General features: G+C 37.3%; 1 protein-coding gene across 37 annotated transcripts in view; it reads right to left on the bottom strand.

Annotated features, from left to right (window-relative positions):
- The window catches only part of SOX6 (SRY-box transcription factor 6), a 711458-nt gene that overhangs the window by 205894 nt on the left and 487958 nt on the right, over nucleotides 1-17606 (bottom strand). For all 37 annotated transcript variants that reach the window (XM_055548488.1, XM_055548501.1, XM_055548492.1 and 34 more), the window contains 2 exons: nucleotides 13465-13637; nucleotides 10603-10671 (listed from right to left, as the gene is read on the bottom strand). In XM_055548488.1, coding sequence (XP_055404463.1) covers nucleotides 10603-10671; nucleotides 13465-13637 — 242 coding nt within the window. The remainder of the gene's footprint in view (nucleotides 1-10602; nucleotides 10672-13464; nucleotides 13638-17606) is intronic.

The raw sequence follows: 17606 nt of genomic DNA, 5'->3' as shown, positions 1-17606 counted from the left end.
CAGCTGCTGCTGCTGCTAAGTCACTTCAGTCATGTCCAACTCTGTGCGATCCCAAAGACGGCAGCCCACCAGGCTCCCCCATCCCTGGGATTCTCCAGGCAAGAACACTGGAGTGGGTTGCCATTTCCTTCTCCAATGCATGAAAGTGAAAGTGAAGTCGCTCAGTCGTGTCCGACTCTTTGTGACCCCATGGACTGCAGCCTACCAGGCTCCTCCGTCCATGGGATTTTCCAGGCAAGAGTACTGGAGTGGGTTGCCATTGCCTTCTCCAATCCCACAGCTAGTAAGGTACTATCATTATTCATCTTTTTAGGAATTAGGAAACACATGCTCAGCGACATGAAGTAACTTTTGTTATAGCTAGTAAGTAGCAAAACATGTTACAGAACTAATAAGTAGTAGAACTGGAATTTAAATCTTGATTTATTTGTCCCTGATACTTGTGCTGGTTCTAGATTACATACACTCTGAAGCAATGCATTTTATTCTTTATACCTTCTATTTATATGTACAAATCCAGCTTAAAAGTACTCAGATTCAAACATTCTTCATATATATCAAATTAACCAATTTCACAGAAAAAATAATTTTAAACCACTGTCACTCACTGCTCACTTTCAACACTCCAGAAGATTGCTATAAAAACAAGTACTAACATTAAAGGTGACTGAGCCTCACCATAGAGACCTATCACTTTTAAGCCCCTAGAAAGTATTGGGTCAGCCAAAAATGCATTTGGATCCATAGAATTTTTTTGCCAACTCAACAGTATCATTAACTACGACATTTATATTTAAATACCAAAAGAATTGGCAAGGGTGGGATGATTTGGGAGAATGGCATTGAAACATGTATAATATCATATGTGAAACAAATCGCCAGTCCAGGTTCAATGCATGATACAGGATGCTCGGGGCTGGTGGACTGGGATGACCCAGAGGGATGGTATGGGGAGGGAGGTGGGAGGGGGGTTCAGGATGGGGAACATGTGTACACCCGTGGTGGATTCATGTTGATGTATGGCAAAACCAATACAATATAGTAAAGTAATTAGCCTCCAATTAAAATAAATAAATTTATATTAAATACATATGAATAAAAAAAGAAAAAAAAAGAAGCTAAGACAACATTGTAGCTCAATTAAATGTCAATTAAATCAATTTTTAAAATAAAAAAAAAAAGAATTGGGCTTCCCAGGTGGTGCTAGTGGTAAAGAAGTGAAGTGAAGTGAAGTGAAAGTTGCTCAGTCGTCCACGGACTATACAGTCCACAGAATTCTCCAGGCCAGAATACTGGAGTGGGTAGCCTTTCCCTTCTCCAGGGCATCTTCCCAACCCATGGATCGAACCCAGGTCTCCCACATTGCAGACGGATTCTTTACCAGCTGAGACACAAACCTGCCTGCTAATGCAAGAGACTTAAGAGATTTGGGTTTGATCCTTGGGTCAGGAAGATCCCCTGGAGGAGGGCATGGCAACCCACTCCAGTGTTCTTGCCTGGAGAATCCCATGGACAGAGAAGCCTGGCGGGCTACAGTCCATAGCACTGCACAGAGTTGGACATGACTGAAGCAACTTAGCATGCACGCACCAAAAGAATCACTCAGCCATAAATATATTTCATACCATGTTACAAAAAGATTCCAATTTTGTTCTTTTTATCTCTTTCTTTGTGAGGATGCAGCCAGAGTTGTACTAGTTCTGAGATAAACTGATTCTAATGGCCAATCTTCTTCTTTTTTTTTTTTTTCTATTTAAGGATAAAGAGAGTGTAATGAGATTTTATATGTTAGGTATTATTATCCACAGTTTACAAACTGGGAAACTCAAGTGCACTAAGATTTTCATATCACAAAAAGGGCAAATTGAGATACAACCTGGAATGTTGGAAATAGCACTAGTCTAGAAGTCAAAGACAGTTGGCTTCCACTCATGGCTCTGACAACTTGTAGCGTTTTAAGCCTGGACGAGTTGTCTATGCCTGAGCTCCCTTGTATACAGTAAAGGATTTGCACTAGAGAAAGAGTTCCAAAGAAATTTCAAAGAAAAACAGAAGTGGGAACTTAACATATATTTGGGAACTTTTTATTTTACCAACTAAAATTACTGGAAAACAAAGAAATGAAGCACACCCTATCTACTATGACCTGTGCTTCATAAAAGGAAAAGGCATTTTAATTCCAAAAAAAAGTAGAAAAAAACATAAACTTAGGGTTATTTTTCTGTATAGCTTAACAGTAAACTCACTATATTGTTGTACAATAGGAATAGGTGCCCACCCTACCCCTGATCAGTGAGTGAGAGCCATGGGGACCACTAGAGCATGTGACCGAGTTTAACATTCTATGAAAGCAGAAGAAAGGAAGCCGGACATCTGACATCTCTCAGGGTAGTGCTCCGGCAATATTGTCTTAAAATTCCATCATTAAAGAACTGTCTTTATAACCTTTGCCATATCCAAGTACCCAATTATTATTTACTTACAGTTTTATTTAAATTGACTTCTTTTTTTTGCTTAAATACATTTATTTCAAAAGCACTACCTCAAATAGAAAAACAAGAGGAAATTCAATAGAAAATCACTTGTCATAAGTAAATGATAATGTAACAATAAAAATAAAAGTTTTACTTTAATTCTAAGCACTATTGTCCCCCAAAGCTCCGAGACTTAAGATGATCTCTCTCGCCTACAAAGGGAGAGATTAGCACAACCTGAAAAGGGCTTAAAGTGTACTAACACTAAACTGAGCCCTCAATGTAATCAGAGAGATCAAGGGAAAAAGAGAAAAGAGCTGCTTTTTCCCTGGGGAACTGATTCAATGTTATGTAATGTCATATGCTGGCACCACCTGGATCATCCGCCTACTGGGCTCCATACCCTCCTGCTCCTTAAGAGGTAATGCACTCTCCACTCTTCTTTAATCCCAAAGAAGCAGAGGCTTTGGCTTCCTTGAATTTTCCCTGATTTGAGAAGGAGCTGGGGAGTAAAGTCTGAGAGATAAGCAGAAGTAGATAAGATACAAAAGGGAGAGTCACCTAGAGAGAGTTCAGGAAACTGAAGGATAGTGCATGAAAAGCACTGAGATTCACCATCAGGCTCTGGTCAGCTGAATGAGATCTTTGCCATAAGAAAATAGGTAGCAAGCTGATTAATAATTCTATATAGCAGCTAAAAGAATCTGGTTCAGTATAACCTCTTTTTATTTCTAGATCCACTCCAACTTTAACCATGTAGCATGATTAACTCATGCAAAGTTTCTAATCCACAATAAGAATTTATATTTTTATCTAAGGCCATTGCTATTCATGAATTATAGCAGCTTTACCTATTCTTTATAATTCAGAAACTTCATTATTAAAATGTTAGAAGCGGGCTATAGAGCATCTATCATTACTTAAAAAGTTAATTCGATTACATAAAAGAAATAATTAGATTTGCATTTTTATCTTGGATTTAAACTTTCAAAGATCACAGCAGCCTGCCCATGGGCAATTAAAAACAGCATACAGCAGAGAAATAGAGGAGAGAGGGTCTGTTTTTCCCGGCTAATTCATGATTGAAGATAGAATTACAAAATATTTTAAGGGTTTGCTGAAACTGGGGGCTAATCCTAGACTTCTAAGCTTTGTTTAGAATTCTCATTTCATTGCGAGAGTATCAGATACACATACAATGCTAATAGAAGTATCGCGTTACTTGCAATGGGTTTATTTAGTCCTGTTCAGAGGCTGTTGAAAGGAGATCCCTTACCTGATCAATAACACCCAAAAAAGGACTATTTGCTAGAGCCAAAACAGGAGCAGTGTAATTGCTTTTTGTTTATCAATGCTAAATACAATTAACAAAGAGATACAACATATACAACATAAAACAGAGGAACTACGTGAGATTGCAGGGTTCCTCACTTTCCTCAGTCTTTCTGCCGTCTGTTCAGCCAATTCCAAAAGACAATAAATGCAAGGTCCAGCTCTTAAAATTAGAGGTCAATTAGATACTAAATGATGAAGCATATCTTCAAATATATATCTATTATTATTATCCTGGCAAAAAATTAATTAACCAGGTCATGCAGGCCATGAAGGCTAATGTACAAAGTAATTATTTCTGATCTTTAGACAACTACTTCACATAAAAAGGTAGTCCTTATTCTGCTCAGCAGATACCTGAAGTGCCTGTAGTTAATCATATTGAAGGAAACAAGAGGCAAGGTTTATCTCCTTAAAAGGTGAGAGTACATTTCAAGTTATTCTGTTTAATGGTTTAAGAACAATCACCTCTCTACTCATAATATTAATACGTCTACTGGTTATGTAGGAAGAAAGGAGAACACAATTTAATGGCACTCCACCACATGACAAAGACACAGACGCACAAAATATGCAAACAGCACAGATGAATATATTATAATCAAAATAGAAAACACTACGTATGAAAAATACTCACATACTCCTAAAGAATAGAATGACGCTTCAGTGGAGAGACAAACACTTGGTTGTGTAAATAAGCAGCATGTATAATCAGAGCGTTTAAAAGAGAAGTTTTCAGATAAGAGAAAGTATCTGCAAAGCAGCAGCAATGGCATTAGTTCAGGCCTTCCACGGACTGAGTTCATCATCTAATTCATGTATTAAATGGTGACAGAAAGACAATGAATATTGTATATTAATCAGGCTAAGTTGCTTCAGTCATGTCTGAAACATGTCTGGAAACGCTTCAGTTATTTCCTTCTTCAGGGGATCTTCTCAACCCAGGGATGAAATCTGCGTCTTTTATCTCTCCTGCGTTGGCAAGCAGATTCTTTACTACTAGCACCACCTGGGAAGCCCATATATTAATCATAATGATTAACAAATAACCACAGATTTCAAGTTTCACAATTTTACCCCCAACGGTATATGTATATTAATTAACTGAATCACTGGCTCTGGCCCAGGAAGCCAAATGCCAAATAAAATCCCAACCAACCAGTCCCTTCTTCAGAGACCACTGCTGACAGGTCAGTGGTGTGAGGAGAGGATACTGCCTATATAGTGCACAGCGCAGCCACCTGAATTAACTCTAAAACTGAGGTCTAAAGAGACATGAATATATGGATCACACCACTCAGGTCTGAAAAAAGGAAGTGTCTCTTAGAGATGTTTTAATAAAGTGAATTCTCTTGCAAAGATTAAGTTCTAGCAACAAAATGCTGTCATTAAATATGTTTCTACTGACATTCTATCAAAACCAAAAAATATGATATGTCCATGAAGAATATCTTCTCTAGATTGCAAAACCATGACATGGTCAAATGAGGTTAGATGAATAAATATATGGATGGATCAAGAAATCAAGAGTTATAAAATATTTTCTAGTTTGCATAGATTAGACTTATATTTCATGACTGATTAAAATGTTGTAAATATGTGCTGATATATCCAATGGATTCAAAGTGAATTTTGTTTACTAGTCAATATAATTCATAAATAAAATGCTTCAAAAGACTGACTAAGATACTATGGTGCAATGTGGGAGACAAAGAGAAAGAAATTACTGAAGCAGTTATTTGGTCTTTGGAGTTACAGCAAGAGCAATATTCCCAAATTCAAGGATTCATATTCCATGATCTGTTAGTTTTGCTTTCCACAAACTTGATAAAAACTGTGCTATTTCTGTCCATGCTAAGTTGCTTAAGTCATGTCCAACTCTTTGCAACCCTATGGACTATAGCCTGCCAGGCTCCTCTGTCCATAGGATTCTCCAGGCAAGAATACTGGAGTGGGTTGCCATGCTCTCCTCCAGGGGATCTTCCCTGCCCAAGGATCAAACCTACGTCTCATGTCTCCTGCACTGGCAGGTGAGTTCTTTACCATTAGAACACCTGTAAAGCTGCATTTCTGTCCCAGAAATATCAAAAATATCTAACTTTTTGGGCCTCATATCCAGGGAATTATCCAGGAGAAATATCAATAACCTCAGATACGCAGATGACACCACCCTTGTGACAGAAAGTGAAGAACTAAAGAGCCTCTTGATGAAAGTGAAAGAGAGTGAAAAAGCTGGCTTAAAGCTCAACATTCAGAAAACTAAGATCATGGCATCCAGTCCCATCACTTCATGACAAATAGATGGGGAAACAGTGGAAACAGTGGCTGACTTTATTTTGGGAGGCTCCAAAATCACTGTAGATGGTGATTGAAGCCATGAAATTAAAATATGCTTACTCCTTGGAAGGAAAGTTATGACCAACCTAGACAGCATATTAAAAAGCAGAGACATTACTTTGTCAACAAAGGTCAGTCTAGTCAAGGCTATGGTTTTTCCAGTGGTTATGTATGGATGTGAGAGTTGGACTATAAAGAAAGCTGAGTGCCAAAGAATTGATGCTTTTGAACTGTGGTGTTGGAGAAGACTCTTGAGAGTCCCTTGGACTACAGGAAGATCCAACCAGTCCATCCTAAAGGAGATCAGTCCTGGGTGTTCATTAGAAGGACTCATGTTGAAGCTGAAACTCCAATATTTTGGCCACCTGATGCAAAGAGCTGACTCAATTGAAAAGACCCTGATACTGGGAAAGATTGAGGGCAGGAGGAGAAGAGGATAACAGAGGATGAGATGGTTGGATGGTGTCACCGACTCGACGGACATGAGTTTGAGTGAACTCTGGGAGTTGGTGATGGACAGGGAGGCCTGGCGTGCTATGGTTCATGGGGTTGCAGAGAGTCAGACACGACTGAACAACTGATCTGATCTGATCTTATCCAGGGAATTACTTACTGTGTAACAGATTAGAGGAATCACCATTTTCCCCAAAGCACAAACAGAGGGATTGGAATTCACTAAGCAAACAGCCTCCTAAAAGATCTGTTGATATTAAAGAATTTTAAAAATAATTTAAAGTTATTAACCTGATTTTTTAAATGGTAAAAATTGACTCATCAAAAGTATAAAAACACTAATTCATAAAATCATTCATTTTACAATTTCAGCATGGCTTAAAGACCATGCATGCGTGCTAAATCACTTCAGTCGTGTCTGACTCTGTGTGACCCTATGGACTCTAGTCTGCCAGGCTCCTTTGTTCATGAAATTCTCCAGGCAAGAATACTGAAGCGGGCTGCCATGCCCTCCTCCAGGGGATCTTCCCGACCCATGAATGAAAACCATGTCTCTTGGGTCTCCTGCATTGGCAGGCGGGTTCTTTACCACTAGTGCCACCTGGGAAGTCCACATAGTCTTAAAAGTATATCTCTTTAAAAATTTAGTTATACTTCACCAAGATGAAATTACATTAAAATTATATTCAAGGAAAAAATACATAAATGAAATAATTTCTAATTACATATACAGAATACGTTTTGAATGACTGCAAATAAAAAAAATAAGCTCAAGGACTTTTTATAATACTATCTTAATCCTGCCTTTTCCTATCGCTAATGAAGAATTCTGCCTTTCAATGTGTGCAAATCATTCAGGTTTTCATTTGTTTCCATTATTATAGACCCAGACGAGTTTGTGTGTGGTTGTTATAATAGGTTAGACACTTTCCTTTCTTTTTATTACAGCTTGCAAATTCCAAAGCAACAAGCACTAATTCAGAAGTCAGCATTCTGAACTAGAAGTAAAGAACAATCTTGAATGTAATCACGTGATACTTAGGATCTATGGCCAATTGCCAAGGCTTAATCTTGCTGACCCTGTTAGGAAATAAGTTCTAGAATACAAGATTTTAAAAGAAGGGAAAAGGTCAAACTTCGGATCTCAAATTGTCACTGTATTCATTCAGTTTTAGAAGAGAGGTTAGGTTTTGTATTTATCTTATTTTAATCTCTGTTTTGTTTTGCTTTTAAAAGAGAGAATGTTTCTTCATGATAGAAAAATGTTTGAAGCATTCCTTAAATCTCATATTTTGCTCAAATTAAAATGAGTCCAACAAAAGTCTCTCTCTTAAGTTTGATCATGCCTATGGCTGGCCAAAAACCTTATGTGAAAATACAGTTAACCCATTTTCCTTCCAAAAAAATAACTAAAATTCTGAATATCAAATACGTGCTTTGTGTCAGAGATGAATATGTTTTGTGTAAGGAGTAAATGTTTTTCAGTATTTGAAAAATTCTTTGAATGGTCGTATACTCGATTAGATAAACACTGACAAGATACGCAGTGAAGCAGTAGCTCAGGAGAGATTAAACTGTAATACAGATTATTGCCTCCTCTTTTTTTTTTTTTAAATAAAATATGAATTCTTGTTACAAAGAATCCCATATTTCTAAAATTAATGTAACTATTTTGAATCTGTCTATGATTTTTATAGTTCATACTGCTGAGATCAAGGCCTGATAGGCTTCAATTTTTTTAAATTTAAACAATGAGAAATATGTATAAAATTTAAAGCAACTGAACTTCTATTAAAACACTAGAAAAACCAATTTTCTTGTCTTCTCAAATTGAACATTCTGACAAATAATATTTTAAGATTGTGTTCTAGTTTCCTGAAAAAGATTTCAACTCATACAGTCATTATGACTATAAAATCATATGTAATCGATAAATGCCTATAATATTTCACAAAGATATCCTGAACTAATTTTGTTGCTATTCATCTGAGATCCTCAGTACCACAGGCACACATCAGTTAAGACATCAGTTAATGCAAACAACTTTGGACTAAGAAGTGAAATATATTCAAAACAAATAATGAAGTAGGTAATAAAGAGGTAGTAAAAACATTAATAATAAGTAACTGATATGAAACTCCAGTACTTTGGCCACCTCATGCGAAGAGTTGACTCATTGGAAAAGACTCTGACGCTGGGAGGGATTGGGGGCAGGAGGAGAGGGGAATGACAGAGGATGAGACGGCTGGATGGCATCACTGATTCGATGGACGTGAGTCTCAGTGAACTCCGGGAGTTGGTGATGGACAGGGAGGCCTGGCGTGCTGCGATTCATGGGGTCGCAAAGAGTCGGACACGACTGAGCAACTGATCTGATCTGATATGAAAACATCTCAGGGAATTTCTCCCATTTCTGCTTTACAAATAGGAGAAACAGAGTACTCTAAACAATCAGGTTATTTAACACCTACCAAGTTCTTAGAGAGGGATCTAGAGAAAAATGTAGGAAGCCACAGGCTAAAAATCTTGACCTTAGCAGTGGGAGACACACTGGAAATTCTAATAAGGGCAGAGCAAGGGAACACCTGGACAGTTATTTAATTAAGGATCTCAGCATGAGTCATAAGATATCAGGATAAAAAATTATTCTAAGATTTAATTATAAAAGCTGACTGTCCAAAATGCCAGAGACATACTATCTATTATGTTTGGATTCATTATTTTGAATCATATAGACTTGAGTATGGAATACAGAATCAGAACTAATTAAAACTAATTAAACTAATTAAAACAACAACAAACACTAGTTAAAACTTCCCAGTAAAGATGGACAAAGTGCCAAATTATGTTACAAATACTTCTTCAGACACCAAATCAGTATTTTAGATGCAGTGACTACTGCCCAGAACACTAAGTGTGACTACACAATGAAGCAAAGATCTAAATCACTGACTTTCATTGGTAAGGTGAAATAAGTTATAACTTCATGTAAATGATTTTTAAAAACATAGGAAGGTGTAATACTAATCCCAAGGAAAGGACTAATATAATTCAAAATATAGTGCCCCAACTAGGCTGAATAATATATCCTGGTATAGAAAATATCTACAACAACCAAGAGAAACCCAGAGGCTGTGGTGGGTACAGGTAACTCTGGGATCAGTATGCCTGAGGTTTAATCACCAGACAACCAGTTGCTTTCTCTAAGGCTTTTTAGAAGTCACACACTCACCTATGCGCATATCCAAAAATGGAGATCACTTCCCTTATCTATGTCAAATAGCTGTTAGTTGAATTAACTGTCAAATATCTAATGGAATAACAGAAACCAGAATTCTTTCTCAGGCCATTGTAATTATGATCTCTGAATTGTGTTACCCTGCCACAAAAAAAAAAAAAAAAAAAAAGGAATAAAGAAAAAGAAATTTCTAAACTGTGTTACAATTACTCAAGAACAAGTTTTTCTTCCTTTCTAGACTATAAGCTTCTTGAAGACAATTACTAATTTTTATATTCCTTTCAGCACCTAGCAGAAATGCAGTTAATATCTAAAAAGAACAAATTAATTATTACCAACCTTTTCCTAGATCATAAGATTCTTCTCATAGTTGGCTCAATCAGACATCCTAACAAGCAAATAAACTTAAGCTTCTACCCATGATACTATCAGACGGTAAAATACAGAACAAGTAAATTTGTGGCAATAAAACTGCACGAGTATGCCACCTTGGAAACCATTACGTTTTCACTAGGTTGTATTAGTCAAATGGTAGATGGTAAAAAAGGTAAGGTTTATCCTGCTTATGCATCACATCAGAAAAGAATGCTTAGGCTTCCACCAAGTCGATATTTCCTACATCCACTTATACAACTGTATACAACATCCTTGAATAAAAGCCCTATTGGTGCTGTTTAAAAGAGAAGGGTGCATTTGCAGCATTTTAAATTCCATTTCAAGGAGGAAAGTATCTAAGTATAATCAGACGAGAGTAATAAATACACAGACCTGGATCTGTTGTTGCAGGAGATTAATTTTGTGCTGCTGTTGCAGAAGTTGCTGCTGTTGTCTTGCAATCTATCAGAAATAAAATTTCATTAAGTTAAAATGAAATGCTTACACCTTTGCCATTACCTGAGGTACATCTCCTGGTATTACAAGAATGTTTTACTGTACTTCTAATATGAAAGAATTCCCACAAAATGAGAGAGGCAGAATCAGAAAGTTGGAGAGAAGGGAAATATTTCAAATGGGTGCCATCTCTCTGCTTACCCCTAAATCTTGACCTGTACATGAAAACTACCCACCTTGTATTACATTTGTGAGCAGTTCATCTATATCTGCACTGGTCATCTGGAAAGAATGGGAGTTTCAAAATCTGATCCTTGGAGAGTAAAGACAGGAAAACTCTGGCTACATGTTTCTGAGGAGCTTAATTTGGATTTAAAAATTAAAATCCATAAGCAAAGACATGAAAGAACTTTCTATTACTTATAATATGGCCTACTTTGGTGAGACCTTTTCTACTGTAAAGATTTTTAGAACTGATAATGCTTACAAATATTGTCAAGGGAATGTCAAAAGAAAAAAAAACAGCAAAAAGCAAAAACTTTTATCTTTTTTTTGCTGATGTAATGTGTAACATACAAAGCTTTTTTTTTAAACAAACAAAATTTCATATTTATTCACATCTTTTTTTACTGTAATGTGTTAGTTTTATAGTACAGGATCCACATATAAGTTTTGTATTCCCTTGCTTCATCCAACAAATTCAACATCTTAACATGTCATCTGGTCTATAAAAAAAAACATTAACTACTTAATGCAAGCCCCATTGAAGACTGAATCTTCCCCTCAGGAGAGCAAAGAACTTCTTTAGGATAATAGTGTTTACTATAAAACATGAGTTAGGTGTCAGGCTGCTTATTACCTCAAAATCTGAGCTGCTGGAGCTTGAAACCCATGGGAATGCCCCTTAGTGAGAACACACTCACTGCCAACCTAGGAAGCCAGAGAAAAAATGCCCAGAAAGCTCTTAGGACGACTTGGTTTCATGATGCCTATAGGCAAGAGTTATTTCTTCCCTATTTCTTCTATTTCCAAAACATTCTAAAATGGACAGTGTTGGAAATGAGTGTGAATTGCCCCTCAGCTGTATACTTTCTGAGTCTTTTTGATATTTTAGCCTAGAGTAGAGGGAAATACCCAAATTACATTCCTTTCAGCAGAAGATGACAAATAGCAGTCTGCCCCCAAATATGGCTTAATGGTTTCTGGTGATGACTGGTTCATACTAGAAGTCATGATAAAGCTGCCCCTAACATAGACTGCAGTTTCAGAAACGGGACCACTCCTCCCCAAAGCTTCATAAGCAAAATGGAAATAGTATTTAATCAGGTTGAAAAGGCTCACTCTGCTTACCACCATTCAAATCAGAAATGGACAACTCTGCAACTCTAGGTATACATGCTGGATCTCTGAATATTTATTTCCTCTTAGCAATCCAGTGAAACACCGCTAGACATCTAATATTGATGGTCCCTCCTAAATGATAAAGTGCTGCATAGAAATGCATCCAAAACACCACAGTGCAATTACTATCATCCACTCTAGACGTATGGGTTTGACACAGTGAAGTATGGTACATAAGCACCATGTGGCTCAAATTCTGAATTTTATTTGCCAATCGGTTGAGCTACATGCTCGCTTCATTGAGCATGACAACCTAGTTTTAAGTGTCATTTAATTTTCATTTTGAAATATAATTACAAAGTGTTCACTGTAAGATATCACTCGTCTGCAAATGTGTCAAGATTAATTTGTGCTAGCTTATTCACAAGTGTCAATAGTTAATTACTGTGTCATCTCTGGATGGCTAAATGACATTCTAACTTCTGATTTTTTACAGTGTTCCTTTATGTTATTTTCCATTAGGGGCTGAGTCCATATTCCTACATGTGGGCAAATATTCAAGCATATAAAATACCAGACGTCACAACTCATTAAAATCAACAGAGCATATATTGCTCTATATACCCCTATAAAATACAGTTAACTGAAAAGATAATTCCAGTAATAATGTCAGATTCCTAAAAACTGCACATTAATTTGGATCTGTCTGATCTAAAGCATCAGGGACTACTCTATAGGATCCTTGTTGTTAGATTAATGTACTCTTATGAGACAGGAAAAACATTTGGGAAAGTGATTTATTTTTTAAAAGATACACACTTAAACTTTGCTATTTTTCTTCCTTCTCACTTCTAAATCAATGAAGTCAAATTCTTCCAGGAGCCATGTGTTAATTTGTTTTTAATGATTTACCTATGCTAAAAGAGAGTGACCATATAATTTATCAGCCTAGCCAGGACAACTTTCACAGGTGGAAGAGGGGAGTATTAATAATTACTCTGGAAAACAGACATTAATCAGAGCTATCCTGGAAAAAATGAGACATGTAGTCACCCTAGCTTGAACCAGTAAGTTGAAAGATTCTCAAAGTTTTTCTAGGCCAGGATCTTCTTTTACTGGATGAGAAAAGAAGTCCAAAGAGAAACAATTTACTCATGGTTAAGCTACACCGGGGATATATGTGATACCTACATGAACAAGTATCCCTGAGTAATTAATCAAATGCAAATATTCTGGAAAATGTTATCATTTCAGTTATGACCAGTTGCTATTTTGCCTTTCTTTGTCCTCCACATATCCCCTCAGTATTCTCAACAACCCTGGATTTCCAGAAGGCTTCTTTCTTTCCTTGTCTTTTTTTTAGGAAGGCTTATGACAAATAAACCAATCAATGTGATTACTCTCTGAGCTTGGCACATTCCACGTCTCCAGTTCATCAGCTCCTATTGCAGGGCTCACCTGTTCTTGCTGTTGGCGAGCAAGGTCCATTTGTTGCCGTTGTTTCTCAATTTGTGAGGCTGCCAGTTTTTTCTGTTCATCATGTGCTGCCAGGAGCTGCTCCCGTAAACTGATCAGCTGGGTAATCATGGTAGAGAGCTGCCGTTCTTTTTCTGCCAGACTCTCAGGTGTACCTAAAATGGAAGTGAAAAGATATCTCACAAGTTTGAGAAAATTCTGAATGAATGAGGGAAGTGAATGGGTAGGCAGATTTAGAAAGGGACTACTCTAAGACACAAAAATCTGGGACAATAACTGGAGGTCACTGTGAGTGCAAGAACTCTATGGAGAGCAATGGAATGAGCACTAGAGTTAGTCATTGCCCTGCCAACAAAAAGGACTGTTGCCAATAAAATACTCACTCTTCCCTCTTGTTCTTTAAAACAAAACAAAACAGAGGAAACTACTCTGTTCTCTCCCTTTCACCACATTCCCCTTCCCTCTCCATCCAAATCTATCTTGTCAAGCTAGGAAACGTATGCTATTTAGTACCAAAGATTAGAAACTATAGGTTGTATTAATATTCTATAATCACCTCTACCCTCAATGACTAACAGAGAATCTAAGACATAGTAGGTACTTAATAAATGTTATTTCAGTACTTTTCTGATCACTGCCCTCATAAAATTTTTCTGTCGTGCAAAGATCTATGTCTGAGGCTTAGAAGTCCGAGGTGTCTCTTGGCTATGGGACCAGGGACAGAAAGAGGAAAAAAATAAATAAATAAAACTGTCTTGCTTCAGGTGACAATGAAACTGATTTCTTTTTTCTCCTGTGAGGGGATCAAGCTAAAGTCCCCAGGTTCATCCTTAAAGGCAAAAATATTGCTTGGGGGGCTCACTCACCCCTTTGTCATTTGTCATTCTTCAAAGGGAAAAAACACATTCAAGGTTGAAAAGGTTGAAAAGGTTATGATGTCACTGCACACTCACGGTATGCACTAATGGTGCTGAACAGCCTATTTATGGGCAAATTGCATGGCTCTCCTAAGTAAAGGGCTCAGAATCCTTCTGTGACTTGAAATTAGAGCATTTTACTGGAGCATAAGATGAGAATTTCAACCCACTGTATGTGAGCACACAGGTTTCATTATGAAGAAATGATCTATGCTTTGAAAGCTTTTCAGAAAGATGCCACCAGCTGTCAAAAGAGATAAAGATTGCCAGTTTTTGTTTGTGTAGAAGAGGAGACTTCCAATCTCCTTATGAAATTCCCCTCATTCCTGCTAAGAAAGCGCCAGGACAATCTGAGAATCTGAACATATTTTAATTAGGAAAGGACCTATTTTTGGAGTGGGCCCATGGGAAAAGGGAGCCTTCAAAGGATGTTGGCTAGCCTTTACTAATATATGATTCTCACGAGGTAAGACCTGATATCAGTTGAGAAGCTACAATATTTAGGATTACTTTGGTATTAGTGCCAATTCATGTCCTTAAAAATAAATAAGTAAACACATAACTAAATAAACTGTCAATGTTCCATAATCCTTAAAGATTTGTTGAGCTGAAAGGTGGCCTAAAATCAAAATTAAAAGAAAAATAAGATAAATGATATTAGAAAATGTACTTCACTGATACGGAAACAAATTCTGTATCTCAAGGATTGTAACCTGTTGTTCTTTCTAGCTACTGAGAGTGGTTGTTTTAAATGAGTTTTTATTTCAGCAATAGGAATCTAAGCCTGGTGAAAGAAAGAACTTCTTGATCCAGAAATATTAAAATACAAAATCAGGTTCCTAGAGGGGAATCATAAAATCTCTTCCAAAGTAAAACAAGCTCAACTAATATAGATGTTAATGATATATAGGAATGAGGAGATATAAAACAAGTATGAAATTTACTTACTCATTTCATTAAACTTTAATTAAAGAATATTTCCTGAATCTCAGGTACTATATCAAGAACCAAGGATACAGATACCATAGCAAGAAAAAGCAGACAGAGTTTCCTACTCTTACCCTCATCAAGCAATCACATATATAAGTGTAGACTACAACTACATAAGAATTATAAATAGGATAGATACTTGCTGGGAGGTTTAACCAAGTTTGGGAGGACCAAGACTCAGGAAGGTATGCCTGAAAAAGTATCAGTAATAAGTTAACAGAAACATGAAGAATTAACTGGTCAGAGTTGGAGGGTGGTCAAGAAGCTTTTCAGTAGGAGAAACCAACGTAGACAAAGGCCCTGGGGGGTGCCAGGTGGTGGTGGAGAGTGTCAGTGTGTGTTCCAGAAATTGAAAGAAGGTAGTAAAACTTAGACAAAAACAAACAAAAAAACAAAGGAGAGTAGAGTACTAAATGAGGCTTCTGCTGCTGCTGCTGCTGTTAAGTCACTTCAGTTGTGTCCGACTCTGTGCGACCCCATAGACGGCAGCCCACCAGGCCCCGCCGTCCCTGGGATTCTCCAGGCAAGAACACAGGAGTGGGTTGCCATTTCCTTCTCCAATGCATGAAAGTGAAAAGTGAAAGTGAAGTCACTCAGTCGTGCCTGATTCTTAGCGACCCCATGGACTGCAGCCTACCAGGCTCCTCCGTCCATGGGATTTTCCAGGCAAGAGTAATCGAGTGGGGTGCCATTGCCTTCTCCAAAATGAGACTAGAGAGGTAGGAGAAGGTCACACCATTCAGCTCCTTACAGACCGTGCTGGATGAACTTCATGTTTATTCTAAGAAAATTTCAAAATCACTAAAATATTTTCAACAAGAGATGATGTGGGCATTCTGGCTATAGTGTGGAGAATACTTTGGAAGTTATTAGAACAGATAAATGGGATATATGAAAATTTTATTATATATTTTTTGTATGTAACAACAACATTCTGAATTAACAACATTCTGATTTACCTGTAATTTTATAGTTATACCTACATCTTGATGAAGGTGAAAGAGGAGAGTGAAAAAGTTGGCTTAAAGCTCAACATTCAGAAAACTAAGATCATGGCATCTGGTCCCATCACTTCATGGCAAATAGATGGGAAACAGTGGAAACAGTGGCTGACTTTATTTTTCTGGGCTCCAAAATCACTGTAGATGGTGATTGCAGCCATGAAATTAAAAGATGCTTACTCCTTGGAAGGAAAGTTATGACTAACCTAGACAGCACATTGAAAAGCAGAGACATTACTTTGCCAACAAAGGTCCGTCTAGTCAAGGCTATGGTTTTTCCAGTGGTTATGTATGGATGTGAGAGTTGGACTATAAAGAAAGCTGAGTGCTGAAGAATTGATGTTTTGAACTGTGGTGTTGGAGAAGACTCTTGAGAGTCCCTTGGACTGCAAGGAGATCCAACCAGTCCATCCTAAAGGAAACCAGTCCTGAATATTCATTGGAACGACTGATGCTGAAGCTGAAATTCCGATACTTTGGCCACCTGATTCGAAGATCTGACTTAATTTGAAAAGACCCTGATTCTGGGAAAGATTGAGGGCAGAAGGAAAAGGGGACAACCGAGGTTGGATGGCATCACTGACTCAATGAACATGGGTTTGGGTGAACTCCAGGTATTGGTGATGGACAGGGAGGCCTGGTATGCTGCGGTTCATGGGGTCGCAAAGAGTCAGACACGACTGAATGACTGAACTGAACTGAACGTATATGAGATGAGTTAAGAGAACACTTACTGGACAATGGTAAAGTTACTGTGCCATAATTCTTTGTTAATAAAGAAGAGTGTTCACAGGAAGTTTGGGGCAAGGACCAATATAAGAGTTGGATCTGGCAGTTAGATTCCCCAGTAAAGACTGGAAAATTTTCTTTTCTCTCCTAGGTTAAACTACATCTTTTCAAAAACCTTTAATATATTTCTCTTTCTTCCCTGCATAGGAAACAGAGAAGCTGAAGATAACATATAAGTGGCTTCTTAACCTCTTCTGTTCAAGGTGACGCTAACAGGTCCGTAAATAAATAGATGCTTCCAAAACTAACAGACATGTATACCTGAATTAATAGAGAAACACCATTTAACTGAATCTTTTTACAAATCAGCATGCTACTCAAGTTGTTTAATTGTAAAAATTCAGTGATCTCTAAATAAGTCTTTCAATGACCTTAAAAAAGATACATGTTTAAGAAGAAAACAAGCCACGATCAGTATATTTAAATC

The sequence above is a fragment of the Bubalus kerabau genome, chromosome 15 (genome assembly GCF_029407905.1).
Source record: "Bubalus kerabau isolate K-KA32 ecotype Philippines breed swamp buffalo chromosome 15, PCC_UOA_SB_1v2, whole genome shotgun sequence".
NCBI classification, from domain to species: domain Eukaryota; kingdom Metazoa; phylum Chordata; class Mammalia; order Artiodactyla; family Bovidae; genus Bubalus; species Bubalus kerabau.
Note: the sequence above shows the minus strand (reverse complement) of the source record. Positions and strands in the feature narration are given on the sequence as shown.